Source organism: Erpetoichthys calabaricus, chromosome 2 (genome assembly GCF_900747795.2).
Source record: "Erpetoichthys calabaricus chromosome 2, fErpCal1.3, whole genome shotgun sequence".
Taxonomy (NCBI): domain Eukaryota; kingdom Metazoa; phylum Chordata; class Cladistia; order Polypteriformes; family Polypteridae; genus Erpetoichthys; species Erpetoichthys calabaricus.
The window spans coordinates 6,047,941-6,062,992 of NC_041395.2; the positions used below are offsets into that span (position 1 = coordinate 6,047,941).

Here is a 15,052-nt window from a genome sequence, read left to right on the forward strand (position 1 = left end):
ATTTGGGAACGTGCACTTCTCTGTAAGGCGGACGAGGCCGTGTTGGGCCTCCGATTAGGCCGAGCCTCCCGAACTCCCGAAGTCTAAATTCGTGTAAACTGCAGGCCTGCCGAATACGTAATGTCATCAAGGATTGGACTGGCCTGGCCTGGTGATGTTGCAGACATGCCACTGAAACTGTGAATTATTAACGCAATGAACTGTTCAAGTGATTTAAGTAATTCAAATTTTAATAAAAATCTATACAGCCCCAAGTGGGCCCCCCCCCCCCCCAAGCTCATAGCTCCTTGCACTTCTCCCAGTCTGCACAATCCATTGCTACGCCACAGGTTCTGAGTAACAGCGGAGACGTCGAAGAGAAGAACTGGGCAAACGGGGAATATTATCAAAGAAACTGGAAAACAGTTGGCGGATTGAAGCGGGGGACACTGGGAGTGCTGGCCTGGTAACTCGAAGATTGAATTGCTGAATGCTGCTCTGTTTGGACCTTGGACAAGGCCCTCAACCTGCACTTGCTCCGGGGGTGCTGTACAAATAGATGACCCCAAAAAACTCTCTTTAGGAGTAAGTTTGGTTATGAGAAAAATGAATTCAGCATACAAGAAATTGTAAATAGCAAATAAAGTTCATTATTATTAGAAAACATATGAAGAAAGGTGCTGGCGCCATAACATTATCATGGAGAATTCTTCAGATAGGCAGTCAGAATTTTGACTTTATGGCAGAGCATAGCAAACCATTGCAGAGCACATAAAGCCGTCACATGTGGTTCGTGTGATTTGAGCGCGGCTCGTTTTTATTTCAGTTTTAATCACACAACCTTCCCATTTTGTTCATATTTCTCGTCATCCACTTTACATGTTATCTTCATAATTATGACCTCGTGCTGTAGCTGTTTTCATTTCCTCGCCTTGTAGACTCCTTTCCCCTAATAATCATCAGTCTTTTCATAACAATCATTAGGACTTGAAGCTCGTGGAGATGACCGTCACCTGACTTTCCTCACATTCCTAATCCTGAGCTTATAAAAATTGGAGGCCTTTTAATTGATCGGCCCTCATCATTAAGTTGGAACCAGAGTGACCCACATAGGAGAAACTGAACCGTTCAATTAATACTTGCTTGTTGCACCAGCATCCAGTAAGACTCAAATTGGAGGCAGCTTCAATATGGCGGTAAGCGCAGCACACAGCTTCACTGATAAGAGCTCAGCTGCTGGGGCTCAATGCAGGCGGCCATTTTGACAATCAGCTCTTAAACTCCTGGATAACTCAAACTAGCTAACTCAATGCAGCTGGCTTTTAACTTGATCATCTACAACAGGGGTGTCCAACTCCGGTCCTGGTGGGCCGCAGTGGCTGCAGGTTTTCATTCTAACCATCTTCTTAATCAGGGAGTTGTTTCTGTTGCCAATTCACTTGTTTTGCCTTCGTTTTAATTGACGCGACTCAGTGGTTTCTTTATCCTTAATGAGCAGCCAAACAATAATGAGACACAAAACGAGCCGCCACGTGAAAATCAAGAAAGGTGAAGGTCTCGGTCATGTTGGTCTGCTCAGGTCACCAAAACATCTTGACGGTGGTCTTAGAAAAAAAAAACAGAAAATCAACAGTCTGAGAGCAGAAACTAATCCTGATATTCAATAACGGCTTTAATTAACAGCTTCTCATTAAGAAACTGGTTGGAATGAAATTGGTTGGAGTGTGACGTTCCAGTTCAGCTGGTCACCTGACGGCTTCTTTCACATCTCATTTCTGTTTGGCTGCCATTTAATGAAGAAACAAATCAATTCAGAGGACTGAATCCTTAAAAACAGGGCGATGAAAATGAGCAACAAAAACTGGTTAAGAAAAAGGGTGAGAATGAAAACCTGCAGTCACTGCGGCCCACCAGGACTGGAGTTGGACACTTCTTGATCTAGAACAGTCCTGGAGGGCCACAGTGGCTGCAAGTTTTCATTCCCACCCAATTGCTTAATTAGAAACCGATCCTTGCCAATCTCAGACCTTATTTAATTTTATGGCTTGTTAGTCTACAATGTTAGGTTCTTATTTTGTAGATTTTTGTCCTTTCCAAGGGTGTCATCCAAATGATTTGAAGACTAAAACTGATCATTTTCAGTCTGTCACATTTTTCTATTAAGTGTGCATGATGAACACACATGGGTGTAAATGGAATCAAGTTAGATGGAGAACTGCTGGCCGCTTTGTCATTTATATCTTACTAGCCAACCCACAGCATAACATACGCCGCATAATTATGTATTGATGAGTGAAAGACACAGTTGTCCAAATGGGGTTGGTTTTGAGGATATGACTATAGGTGAATGAAAAGATGGAACTCTGGAGAGGCACCATACAATACAGCGTTTTACACGCTGCATACAGCGATTCACATCGAAGCACAGATACTGCTAAGACCATGGGATACCCCGCGCAAACTGTTTTACACGCCGCATACAGCGATTCACATCCGCGACAAATATGATTCTTCTTAGATGGTGCTGTCGTATCCACCCTCGCTCTCGAAACATACACACTGCCTGGTCATGTGCCCACTCACAAGAGCAACTAACAGAGACCTGCCCACCAACTGTAAGACCATGGCATACCCCTCGCAAACTGTTCTACACGCCACATACAGCGATTCACATCCAATACAAACATGCTTCTTCAGAGGTGCATGTGGAGTGTAGCAGAGACAAACGCGAATGACGCTCTGCCCTCTGAGTTGCTGCGTCCGAGTTGGTGGGCGTGGCTCTGCGAGTTGTTGTCGTATCCAATGGTCTTAGAGTTGGTGGGCGTGGCTCCGTCCTGCGTGCTCCATGGGTGTCTTGCTTGCGCTGGCGGCGGCTTAGTGAATTATATATATAGATTGCCAATAAGGAGGCCTTAACACACTGAATGCAGCTATTTAAGATTGAAATAAGCAATTAAGGGAGGGGACCCTTAAAAAGTGAGATCACTAAAATGAAGTATCAAAATGTCACTTAAGCAATAAGTGTGTCATCAGCAACAATTAAGAAACTGGGCTGGAAGAAAAACCTGTAGCCACTGCGACTCTCCAGGACCGACATTGCTTACCCCTGATCTAGAATATTCATAAGCCTAAATATATAAAATTAAATACCATGCGCCAGCGTGCAAGTTAACTCAGTTTTCCTTAAGTTTAAGGGCCTTGAAGGCTTTTTGTAGGTTTGCTTGGTGTTTAGCCAACCAGAAGGTCCAGCAGAGCCACCATATCTCGCTTACTCAGTTCCCTCAAAAAAACACAGCATCCTTGGTCCATAGAGATCAAGGCAAGTGAAAAACAAGCAGGCCACATTAAAAACAAAAGCAGCGGCCTGTAAAATGATAGCGCCTGTCCTTACCACAAAAAGATGTCAAGCGTCTGCTTTAATCAGTCAATAGTTCTAAAGCCAATAACAAGGCATATTGATCCTTGATCCGAACCTCAACACCATCAGCTGACACATGCATGGTACAAAGTTTGTGAAGGGTAAGTTATAGGTGAGGTACAAATTTAAAGTTGGACATTAAGGGATAGAGAGGTGTAATCAAGTATAGTCTTCCACAAGATGGTGGAGAAGAAGGGAGATCACATCGGTAGACTGAAAATAAAGATGGAGGATGTGCGCATGCCTTACTAGCTTTAAGCTTGGAGATAACTAATAGAAAAATGGATAGGAGGGGAGTGGAGAGGACATTGGGACACTGTTTGTTTTAAGGAATCCTCCACGGACAATAAAAGAAGAAGAAGAAGAAGAAAGGACAGAAAACCTGGACTTCAGTATTTGGAATGTTTCAAGTCTGGAGTCACGGTGAATGTCACCCGCCGTTCTCAGTACCTTTGCTTTCCTAGGGTGAAAAAGGGAAGAGTTTCCCACTAAGACAAAGTGCCAAACAGGAGAAGAGCCTTCCATCAAATCTGAAGAGCTTACAAACCTAGGGGATGGAAAGGGCAAAGCAGAGAGCAGTCTGTGGGTGACCATGTTGAATTGTATAGGAAATTAGGGCTGTGGTTTAGCGGGATGATTTAAACATCTCCGTGCTGGTCGAATGGCAAACACTTGGTTATATAACTCAGGTAAAGAGAGACGTCTACTTGACCTTTCACAAGTCTGGATAAAGTACTTCATAAAAGGTTTCTAGCTATTCCAAAGAAACGAAAGAGAGAAGAGATTTGACTTCCAACCAATGTTTTATGGAGGAATGATGGGTTTGGTGGCATTTATGGCACTGACAAATTAAAATTGGGACTGTATTAATTTTGATAATTGCCCATCTGAAATGAACTGACAGTGAGAGAGACAACCATGATCAAACACAATCCTATGTCCATTTAAGTGAACTGAGCACAGGAGTTCACTGAGGGTAAAACAAGACAACAGCAATGAGAGTTTAGTGGAAGCAGAGAAGAATTGAATGAATTATTTTTATTGTCAGGCAGGGTTTCAGAAGAACTAAACAAACTAAGTTGTCACACATGTACGAATGGGGGACAGTTTCAAGGCTTGAATAGTAGCATTCCTCCACCACACCAGGCATTGGCGCTGTACTCCAAATCTTTCTCCTAATTCCCTCTGTAGACCAACAGACAAACCCGCCTCTTAAAGAAATCACTTCCGCTTCCACTCCAGCCAACTCTGCCTCCACGTGACATCACTTCCACGTCCGGTCCCACTAAACCCGCCTCTTCCTGTCTGCCTGCTTTGTAACTGCCATGTGTACCTCAGTTTCTGTTTTGGACTCGTGTCTCTGAAGACCTCTTTGGACGTTTTTGACTTAAAAGTCAATCTCAACCCCTTTTTTTTCCCCCAAGTATAAGGGGGGGACTACCCTCAAACCTTTTTCTGTCTGATCTGCTTATTTTACAAAAAATACGAGGAAGGTCAAAAGGAGCAGGATGACCAAGAAAAAGCAAAACATCATCTGTATACAGAGAAACTTAATGATAGGAGCCATGAGCTGCAGCAGGAGTGATCATGTCAAGAGTGCAAGTGGCTCAAGCGAAACAGTGAAAATTAAGGGGGATAAAGGACAATCTTAGATTCTTCTTGAAGCCTACCTTGATTCTGTAGTTGCTGACCAACAGAGTTTGTTGCTTCATTTCCAGCAGGTGAAGTTTCCTCTGCAAACAAGAGGAAAATGCAATTTGAGAGCTTTGAGGTATAAACCTACCGACCTACCTGGAGGGACTTACAGAAGAAGTCAGAATAATCAAGTAAACACAAGTTTGGGAACAAATGTTACAGGACAAGGTGAAAAAATTTTAACTTGATGCCTTTAGGTGATCAATTTATCTTCTGCTCACTTAACTATTCAAGTAAGCAAGGGGGCCCAAGCATTTGTATGCCACTGTACATATATGTGCTGACCCGTTGAGTACTCTGTAAGGAAGCATCAAGGATTTAAACCTCATACGGGCTGCTACTATGAGCCAAGAGAGGAGTGACATGTGCCCATCTCAGATGGTGGAACACTAGACATGCCACTGTGGTTTGAATGATTAGCTGCAGCTTGGTGACACATTCCAGTGCTCCTGCCCGCAGTTAGTCACAGTAGTCCAGACATGACACGACCAAAGTCTGGACCAGGAGTTGTGCTGCATACTCCGTCAGCTACAATCTGATCTTATACAGAGGGAATCTGCAAGACTACGAGAGAGTTGCAACTTGGTCCTTGAAGGACAGCTGGTCATTGATCAGCACCAAAAGGTTGCATACTAACTTGGCTGGTATTATTGATAATGAGGCAAGCTTTTACTCCAAAGGCTAGCCAGACTATAAGAGTAGAAGAACGTCTGTAATTTAGATGTGGGTGCCAAACATAACTCTAAATATTGCTGAAGTAAAGCAAGGTGCACCAGCAATAGATGTCATACGTCACACATCGTGTTCATCTTGCTGAGGAAGGGAGTGAGCTGATCACCACCTCTCCAGCAGATGTTATTTTTATGCTAACAAAAGAAAACCACTGCCTGTGAAACCTGAAAGACAAATTGCAGTACTGACCACAACCACAAGGTGAGGTAAAAACGAAGAAGGAGTAGAGCTTCTGATCTGAAGGACAGGAGTGACCTGTGTCCACCTCGGACGGTTCAACGTAAGATGTGAAACATCTGAATGAGGTGGCATGTCTTAGTCAAGTGTTGAGAATTTTGTCTGCTGGGTTTTACACAAACTGGAAAAGACCACCGACTCCAGGTGGTCCTTTCATTTTGTTGTGCATGTGCATTTCTTTCCAGTCTCCATATGGGGTGGCTTTTTTCTATTGTATTTTCTTTGGCTTTTATTTTCCTTTGCATTTACCGGTTAGAGAGAGAATAAGCATGAAGAAGAATTCCAGTGCCCTGGGTACTAAAGGGCAGTACACTGGAGAATATTGCTGCCTAGCAGCTTAAGAATTTGTTTTTAATTCCTGGCCTGGTGGTGGTTTATGGTCTTGTTTAGTCCCACCACCCATCTTACAAGATCTGCTGTACTGGGCAGCTCTGGTAGAGTGAGTGTCCTGACCAAGGTTGGACTGTGCCCAGTGCTGTTACAATACACTCAGGATCTGTTAGTGATAAGAGCAAGTTTGTAAAAAATGGAATTGTGGACTACCCAGGAGGGTTTGGTGTCTACCCCAAACAAGCAAATGATGGTCACATCTAAAACCGTCTGGTTTAACCCTGGAAATGACACAACTGGCAGGAAATGTGTACAGAGTGAAAAGCAAAATCAGACTTGGTACCTTTTGTTGTTTTCAGCCCTTCGATAATGGCATACGTAGTCTCCTCCACTTCAAGTTTTTCTAGGAAGAACATCAAGAAGAAGGAGAATTGCAAAAGGATTTGTAAAGGAAGGACAAGAAGGCAGCCATTTTGTAATGAAGGCCATGTTACCTGATGCCTTGTATCTCTTGACACACCATACTGAGACCAGAAAGATGAGAAGAACCACCAGGACGCTCCCACCGGCAAAGGCTACCATAGGCCACCAGGGTTCTGCATGGAAAATTAGTAGGAATTTTACTGGTGTGTAACATGACACATGAGACACTTAGATGGGCTCACTGGTGACTTCACCTGACCTTTGTTTATGCGTCAGGAAGAACAAAAACACTTACAATGTAAAGACCAACTGAGGATGATGGACGCAGTGTGATGTCTGCTTAGAGATATGCATTTGAGTCATGAACTCTGAAGAAAGTCGACATTGTTAGCTGAATGCTTTTGAAAATAAAGTGCTTTAGAAAAATAATGGGATAACTTGGAGGGCCATGGTCAGCAATAAAGAGTTTAGAAAGAGTGTTGCGTAACAGTGGAGGTTGAGAACAGTGTGAGGAAAGTGCCGATGTCTGTTCAGGTCTGTGGGATGAAGGAGGACATGTTGAAAATGACTGGAAGGAGCTGAAGGAACAAGAAAGAGAGGAAGGCAGAAAAGAAGATGGTGGGACTACAATGGATATGCAAAGTACAGTCCACTTGGGTCAAAAAAGTAAAGGACCCCCGGTCAAGACAGAAGGCTTTCACCATTGGCTCTGAAGGTCCATAGGACTACGTGGTGCAAAGAAGAAGAGAGCACATGCAAGAATAATGTCCTTGAGTAGGTGTCTGATGAAGAAAACGCTCCACAAACATGAGTGCTGAGTGGCGTTTAACACCATAATCCTGTCTTAGCCCCTTCCCCTCACCTCCACATGTGCGTACGTCCATAGCAGTTGTGAGGAAGCAGAAATAAAAGATGCCAAACATGACGCAGTCACTGAGCCTTATGGAAACTTGAACACTAGGTGTGTTTGTGCTGAAGTACTCAGTGTTTCTCATCTTCTCAAGCCGCCAAGATGTCCCAGAAGACCTCAACTATCCTTCAGTGAATTTCAACAGGTTTCACTGCCTTTTTCACAGAAATCTCAACAATGGTGCAATCCATTATTCATTGGATCTTGGCCTCAACTCGATGAATGGCGTGTTTGAACTACCCATAAGCCACCATGAACACGTTGTGTTACGTCAGGCGTCTATCTTTTGCAGTTACAAGATAATTTTCAAATTGTCTTCACTTTTTGAATGACCCTCTGATAAAGCCCAGACTGTTGTAACCCCACATCACTAATTCAATCAGCCATCGACTGACCTACTAGTATGCCATCCTAGTACTACGGGACCTCCAGCTGTACCCTTAATCCTGAGCCTTGCTGTCCTGCTCCATGACCCACATTTGGCCTTCAGATGTCCACAATCAACACTGAAGCGTGAGAACTTTTTTCTCCTTACTTGCAATGCAGATCTTCTGAAGCACACTCTCCTTTCGTATGTCATGCTCTATGGATGCGACACACGTGTAGTTGCCAGCATGGCTCTCGTTCATCTTCATGATGGTGTAAGTGATGTTCTCCCCCTCCGACAACACCATGCCATCTTTCAGAAAGCTGTAATGGACTGGTAATTTCTGTAAGCTGTTATTCTTCACTTCACAGGTCAGTTTAACCATCTCTCCTTTCTTCACTGACAGCCCTTGTACGCTGGTAAGCATAACACTGGAGAAGAAATCTGGAAAATGGAAGCAGAAGACACGTTAGCATGACAGTGGAACCACACATAACTACAAGAAGAAAAAGTTTCCATTTGGATTGTTCGGAGTGGAGAGACATTGGTCCATATTCTCAATTGTTCACATGCCCATCTACAAGTCAGAGGGAGATGAGGGACCCGGTGCCAGGAAGAGTGAGAGGCAGCCCTGGATGGGGGTGCCAGCTTACTGGGCTCTGGCCCCTTGCTAGCCCTCTCTGGCTCCAGGCAGAGCACCCCATCAAGCCTCTGACTCCCGCTGCCAGACTTGCACCCCTGTGGTCCATGGCACCCTTTAGGACTTCCTCCCAGCTGTCTGCCTTCTCCATTTTCCATCCGCTCACTTGCACCAGATCTCTCCCTCACTTCAGCCTCCTCCCTCTTCTTCTCCCTCTCTCTTCCTCTCCCTCTGTCCTTTAACCTCCTTCTTTTCTTCCAATCGGCCTTTTTCCTTTTGATTCCCTCTCTTCCTTCCTTTCTTGTGCCGGTTCGCTCTTATATGTTTTGAAGGGAACTTGTGTCCCCATAGGGCACAGATGAAGAGCACACATCAGGACTGATTTCCAGTTAGACCAGAGTAGCACAAAAATGCACCAGTTCTGCAGATGGAGCCTCTTTCTGTGCCATCATATCACCTTGATCCTCTACGGTTTTTAAATCAATGAGGGATGCTATGAAGAAGCTCTCCAGACCTCCAGACCTCCATGTGTTTGAGACCATCAAAGGAAGAAAAAAAGCCACGAAAGCATTGTGCAGATAAAAGCAACCAGTTACCTGCTGGGCCAGGAGACATTTCTGCTCGGACAAACTAAAGGCTTTCCAGCACACAAGAGAGGACAGAAAATCTTTTTTTAAATAAAGGACCACAACAAGAGATGGCGAGTCATAAGACAAGTAAAGCTCAAATATTCAGTGTTGTCAAGCCAAAAATCTCAATGTCAATCATTGTTGAAAATCCTTGAGCAGTGGTCAGTCTACCAGAAACAGCCCACCAAACAAACACACGCACATCATTTTGTTGTTTTGTCCATAAACACAAATGAATAGGAAGTTCATGTCGTGACCTTTATACCGCCTGACTGATGATGTCACTGGCCACAATTTCCAGGTCGATTACCTAGCAACGAGGTAACAAACACTCCACAAAATGGCATCACCCAATGACTCAAAAATAGAAAAAACTATGGAAGTTTTGAAATCCACACATTTTAAAGCCTTATAAGAAGAGGAAAAGGTTTATCAAAAAATCTCTTTAGTCGAGCCCAGAAGATGACCTGAAGACCTCATCCAGATGTACAGAATTGGTAAAACTTCATCAAATCCAATATAAAATGAATCAAAACACAGGATAAAGGGTTGCTGTACCTTCACGGTAATCCTCATTTAGTAGGGAAACGAATGGCCATTAAGATCAGGAGTAGTCCTGATCACTACTGATCACTGATCAGTCCGGAGTCCTGCCACGTGCAAAAGTTCGCTGACGACACTGCTATTGTGGGCTGCATCAGGAATGGGCAGGAGGAGGAGTATAGGGACCTAATCAAGGACTTTGATAAATGGTGCTACTCAAACCACCTACACCTGAACACCAGCAAAACCAAAGAACTGGTGGTGGATTTTAGGAGGACCAGGCCCCTCATGGACCCCGTGATCATCAGAGGTGACTGTGTGCAGAGGGTGCAGACCAATAAATACCTGGGAGTGCAGCTGGATGATAAATTAGACTGGACTGCCAATACTGATGCGCTGTGCAAGAAAGGACAGAGCCGACTATACTTCCTTAGAAGACTGGCGTCCCTCAACATCTGCAATAAGATACTGCAGATGTTCTATCAGACAGTTGTGGCGAGCGCCCTCTTCTACGCGGTGGTGTGCTGGGGAGGCAGCATTAAGAAGAAAGACGCCTCACGCCTGGACAAACTGGTGAGGAAGGCAGGCTCTATTGTAGGCATGGAGCTGGACAGTCTGACATCCGTGGCAGAGCGAAGGGTGCTGAGCAGACTCCTGTCAATCATGGAGAATCCACTGCATCCACTGAACAGGATCATCTCCAGACAGAGGAGCAGCTTCAGCGACAGACTGCTGTCACCATCCTGCTCCACTGACAGACTGAGAAGATCATTCCTCCATCAAACTATGTGAGTCTTCAATTCCACCCGGGGGGGGGGGGGGGGTAAACGTTAACATTATACAAAGTTATTGTCTGTTATACCTGCATTGTTATCATTCTTTAATTCAATATTGTTTTTTGTATCAGTATGCTGCTGCTGGAGTATGGGAATTTCCCCTTGGGATTAATAAAGTATCTATCTATCTATCTATCTATCTATCTATCTATCTATCTATCTATCTATCTATCTATCTATCTATCTATCTATCTATCTATCTATCTATCTATCTATCTATCTATCTATCTATCTATCTATCTATCTATCTATCTATCTATCATATAGCGCCTTTCACATCTATCTATCTATCTATCTATCTATCTATCTATCTATCTATCTATCTATCTATCTATCTATCTATCTATCTATCTATCTATCTATCATATAGCGCCTTTCACATCTATCTATCTATCTATCTATCTATCTATCTATCTATCTATCTATCTATCTATCTATCTATCTATCTATCTATCTATCATATAGCGCCTTTCACATCTATCTATCTATCTATCTATCTATCTATCTATCTATCTATCTATCTATCTATCTATCTATCTATCTATCTATCTATCTATCTATCTATCTATCTATCTATCTATCTATCTATCTATCTAGCCATTGTAGTCACTCCTGGCTGTGAACTGTCAAGGCCAGACATTGGGTTTCTGACTCCTCTACTTCTGGGGTCCTCATTTCTTATATCGGAACTGAGGCTGTAGAGGTGGCACTTCCTGTTTGCAGGCGTTGGCCTCCGAATGTTCCAGTCTGAAACTTTCTGTTCTGAGGGTGAGAGGTGTTGTAAGTGACAGCGCCACCTTGCTTTCCGGAGGCGAATTTACCGATTTTACCAGAGCCCTGAAGAAGCCCCCTAAGGGACACCATCCAGCAGGATTCTTTCATTTATTTAGAGGTGAGGTGATCCTTTTCAGGGCGGCACGGTGGCGCAGTGGGTAGCGCTGCTGCCTCGCAGTAAGGAGACCCGGGTTCGCTTCCTGGGTCCTCCCTGCGTGGAGTTTGCATGTTCTCCCCGTGTCTGCGTGGGTTTCCTCCGGGCGCTCCGGTTTCCTCCCACAGTCCAAAGACATGCAGGTTAGGTGGATTGGCGATTCTAAATTGGCCCTAGTGTGTGCTTGGTGTGTGTTTGTGTGTGTCCTGCGGTGGGTTGGTGCCCTACCCTGGATTGGTACCCTGCCTTGTGCCCTGTGTTGGCTGGGATTGGCTCCAGCAGACCCCGTGACCCTGTGTTTGGATTCAGCGGGTTGGAAAATGGATGGATGGATGGATAAAGAAGGAATTTAAAAAAAATTTGTTTGGGGGAGGGTATGGGCTGGATGTGGAATCGGAAGAGGATTTTTTTTTCTCACAACGTCACAATTGAAGTGCGTTTGTCTGATCTGTTAATCTATCATTGCTATTCCAAAGAAGGAAAATGTGGAAAGGCACTTTTGAACTGTTCATAAAAACTACGAAACTGACTTTCCTTCCGAAAAGTGATGTGACAAAGAGAAAGGAGAGGGAACTAAAATCGCAGTTAAATCGGACAGCAGTCATTTTTCACTCGTGCTGATTTCAAAAGCAAAGGCAGACACACCGAAGCATCGTTCCGGGTGAGTCACTCGATCATTAAGCGCATAAGAAGTCCTTCCAAGATGGAGAGATGAATAAAAGAGGCCTTCGTTGAAACAGATGGCTAGGGAGAAATTCCTGCTGAGATTTCAAGACCCCTGGCCGGAGATAAAGGAGTTTCTCCTCGTCATTAAACATGCAGAATACAAGCAACTTAATAATGATCAATGGCCGCTAGACTTGGCATTTTTTTTCCGATCTGACCAACATGTTGAATGAGCTTAATTTACAGCTGCCAGGAAAAGACAAAACCATGGTCAATATGATTAGCTCGGTTAATGCTTTCAAATGAAAAATGCAACATCTGTCCTCAAAGCTGCAGCACCTTGATTTGGGGAACATCCAAAACCTCGCGTCAGAGCTGGAGACACAATGGAAGGTGTGTGCGCAACTTGACAGTGTGTGCTACACAGAGCAGATTGAAAATTGTCTGTTAGACTTTGTAAGACGGTTTCAAGACTCAGCTTTACTTGAGCCAATCGCTACATTTCAGTGCTATCCATTTAGGGAAGATGTTGAGGGGGATTCACCCGCATCAAAAATTGCAACACTGCTTCACTTAAAACTCCTCAACAGTGGACGATGAGATTTTGACACCACAGTGGATGACATTCAGCTGAGGACTGGGGCTCTTGGACAGTTTTGGAACTTACTGACCGAGGAGAAGTACCCAAACAGGAGGAAATGTGCTGCCTCCTTGACCGCACCTCGAATCAGCTCCAGGCCTTTTATCTGCTTAACTGATAATGACACAACGACGGACTTGCCCACACCTGCCCATGAAATAGCCTTGGAGTTAATTGTCCAATTACTTTTGAGCCCCTGAAATGAAATTTACTTAGGAACTTACCTAGATAACAATCTTAACCGGAATACAAATACAAAAAAAATATTTTCTAAATGCAACCAGCGCTTATTTCTCCTCCATAAACTCAAACTATTTAAAGTAGACAAGGACCTCATGTTGTTCTTCTATCCCAGTCTGATCCAGTCCGTGATCACTTTCAGTTTCATTGCCTGGTTAAATAGTCTGACAAACCAAAACTCAAAAAAGCTCCAGCAGATTACGAAGTATGCAGCTAAAGTTATTGGGGCTGATGTAGATGATTTGACTGGTGTGTGTCAGAGGGCAATGCTAAAGAAACTGGAAATCATCTCAACTGATGACAGACATCCATTACATGTAGAACTAAACTTCAGTAAATCAGGAAGGAGAGTTGCTTTGAAAACCCACACAAATCGCTCCAGAAACTCCTTTCTTCCTAGTGCCATACGACTTTTCAATAAGAAATATCGGAGATAATGTTTAAGGTTTTGATATATTTGTAACCTTTTTTTTTTTTGGTGTAAATATGTATTATCTAACTGCCTTACCTGAACCTTTCTTATTTCTATTGGTCTGTTTTATTTCATTCTGTCTGTTATTAGATGCAACTGAGAAGGCAAATTTCATGTTTTCTTGTGTAAACAGGACTAAATAAAGAAACCTAAACCTAAACCTAAACCTAAACCTAAATGAAGGGATTGTGTTAAAAATGCTTTAGTTGCCTCACATTTGTATGTAATCGTTTTGTTCACCCCACTGAATTAAAGCTGAAAGTCTGCACTTCAACTGCATCGGAGTTGTTTCATTTAAAATTCATTGTGGTGATGTACAGAACCAAAATTAGAAAAAAGTGGTCTCTGTCCAAATATTTATGGACCTAACTGTATATGGCATTTTTAATGTAGGTAGATCATTTCGACCTGGTCATTTTAACAGTAGCTCGCACGCCGAGAAAGTGTGGGCACCCCTGTTCTAGACGATGAAGTGGACTTGTGAGTCCTTACAGGTGTGAGCAGTGACTAAACAATTAGAGACATTAGCCGGCCTACAGCGGTCCTCCAATATGACAATTTGTGTATTGATGTCCACACACTCCCATTTGTGTTGGTGTCTCATTGGTCGTCAGCTCTCATGCTTACCGAGTCGCCCCTACAGCTAAAGACAAAGTCCAATCTGTCTGAGGGGCGAGTCGCAGAATGGATTAAGTGAAGGCTTTGGAAGTTCTCCTTGATCAGAATTCCAGAGTTTTAAAGCAACCACAAGGTGGCGACCCACTTTAGGATCTCGGAATGTCACCGACGACTTGTGAATTTCTATTCTTTATAATGGCGGTGGGTCACAGTGGGTCAGCGATTGCACTCATTCCCCCGGCTCTGATGACTGCGCCCGATTAAACCTTCCCTCCCCAATCACACTCAATTCAGCCAAGGTGAAAAAGTGGGTCACGGCACCAGAAAGAGTCAGGAAAACTGCTCTGAAGAGAACAGCAATGAATCAACTGCAGCTACACCTCTTCTGTACTTATCTGAGGAGAGCAGTTACTTCTCAGACTGACTTTAAAACTGTAGGCCTCACCTCTGACCGTGATGTTGACCTCCTCAGATGAAGCCTTCAGAGTCTCACCAGAGAACACGACACACTTGTATCGTCCTTCGTGCTCCTTCTTGACCCGAGTGTACCATACGGATGGCTGCCTCTCTTGGTCTTCATGATACACCTTAGTCGTGTAGCTTGTCAAGTACTGAGTGCGGCACTCCAGAGTCACGTTGTCACCTTCTGTGAGTGGCAGTGGAGGAGTCTGCAGAGCCACCATGTCGGCTGGAGGGCAAAAAAAAGTAGAAGAGACACGACAGATGAGTGCCATTCACCTTTGACCTGC

General features: G+C 43.9%; 1 protein-coding gene across 1 annotated transcript in view; it reads right to left on the minus strand.

The window, feature by feature from the left end:
- LOC114669442 (basement membrane-specific heparan sulfate proteoglycan core protein-like) overlaps window positions 1-15,052 on the minus strand; it is a 108,025-nt gene that overhangs the window by 20,952 nt on the left and 72,021 nt on the right. Inside the window, exons 14-18 of the mRNA XM_028825667.2 lie at window positions 14,749-14,991; window positions 8,260-8,535; window positions 6,886-6,987; window positions 6,735-6,794; window positions 5,068-5,130 (exon numbers count right to left, since the gene is read on the minus strand). Of these exons, the coding sequence (XP_028681500.2) occupies window positions 5,068-5,130; window positions 6,735-6,794; window positions 6,886-6,987; window positions 8,260-8,535; window positions 14,749-14,991 (744 nt within the window). The remainder of the gene's footprint in view (window positions 1-5,067; window positions 5,131-6,734; window positions 6,795-6,885; window positions 6,988-8,259; window positions 8,536-14,748; window positions 14,992-15,052) is intronic.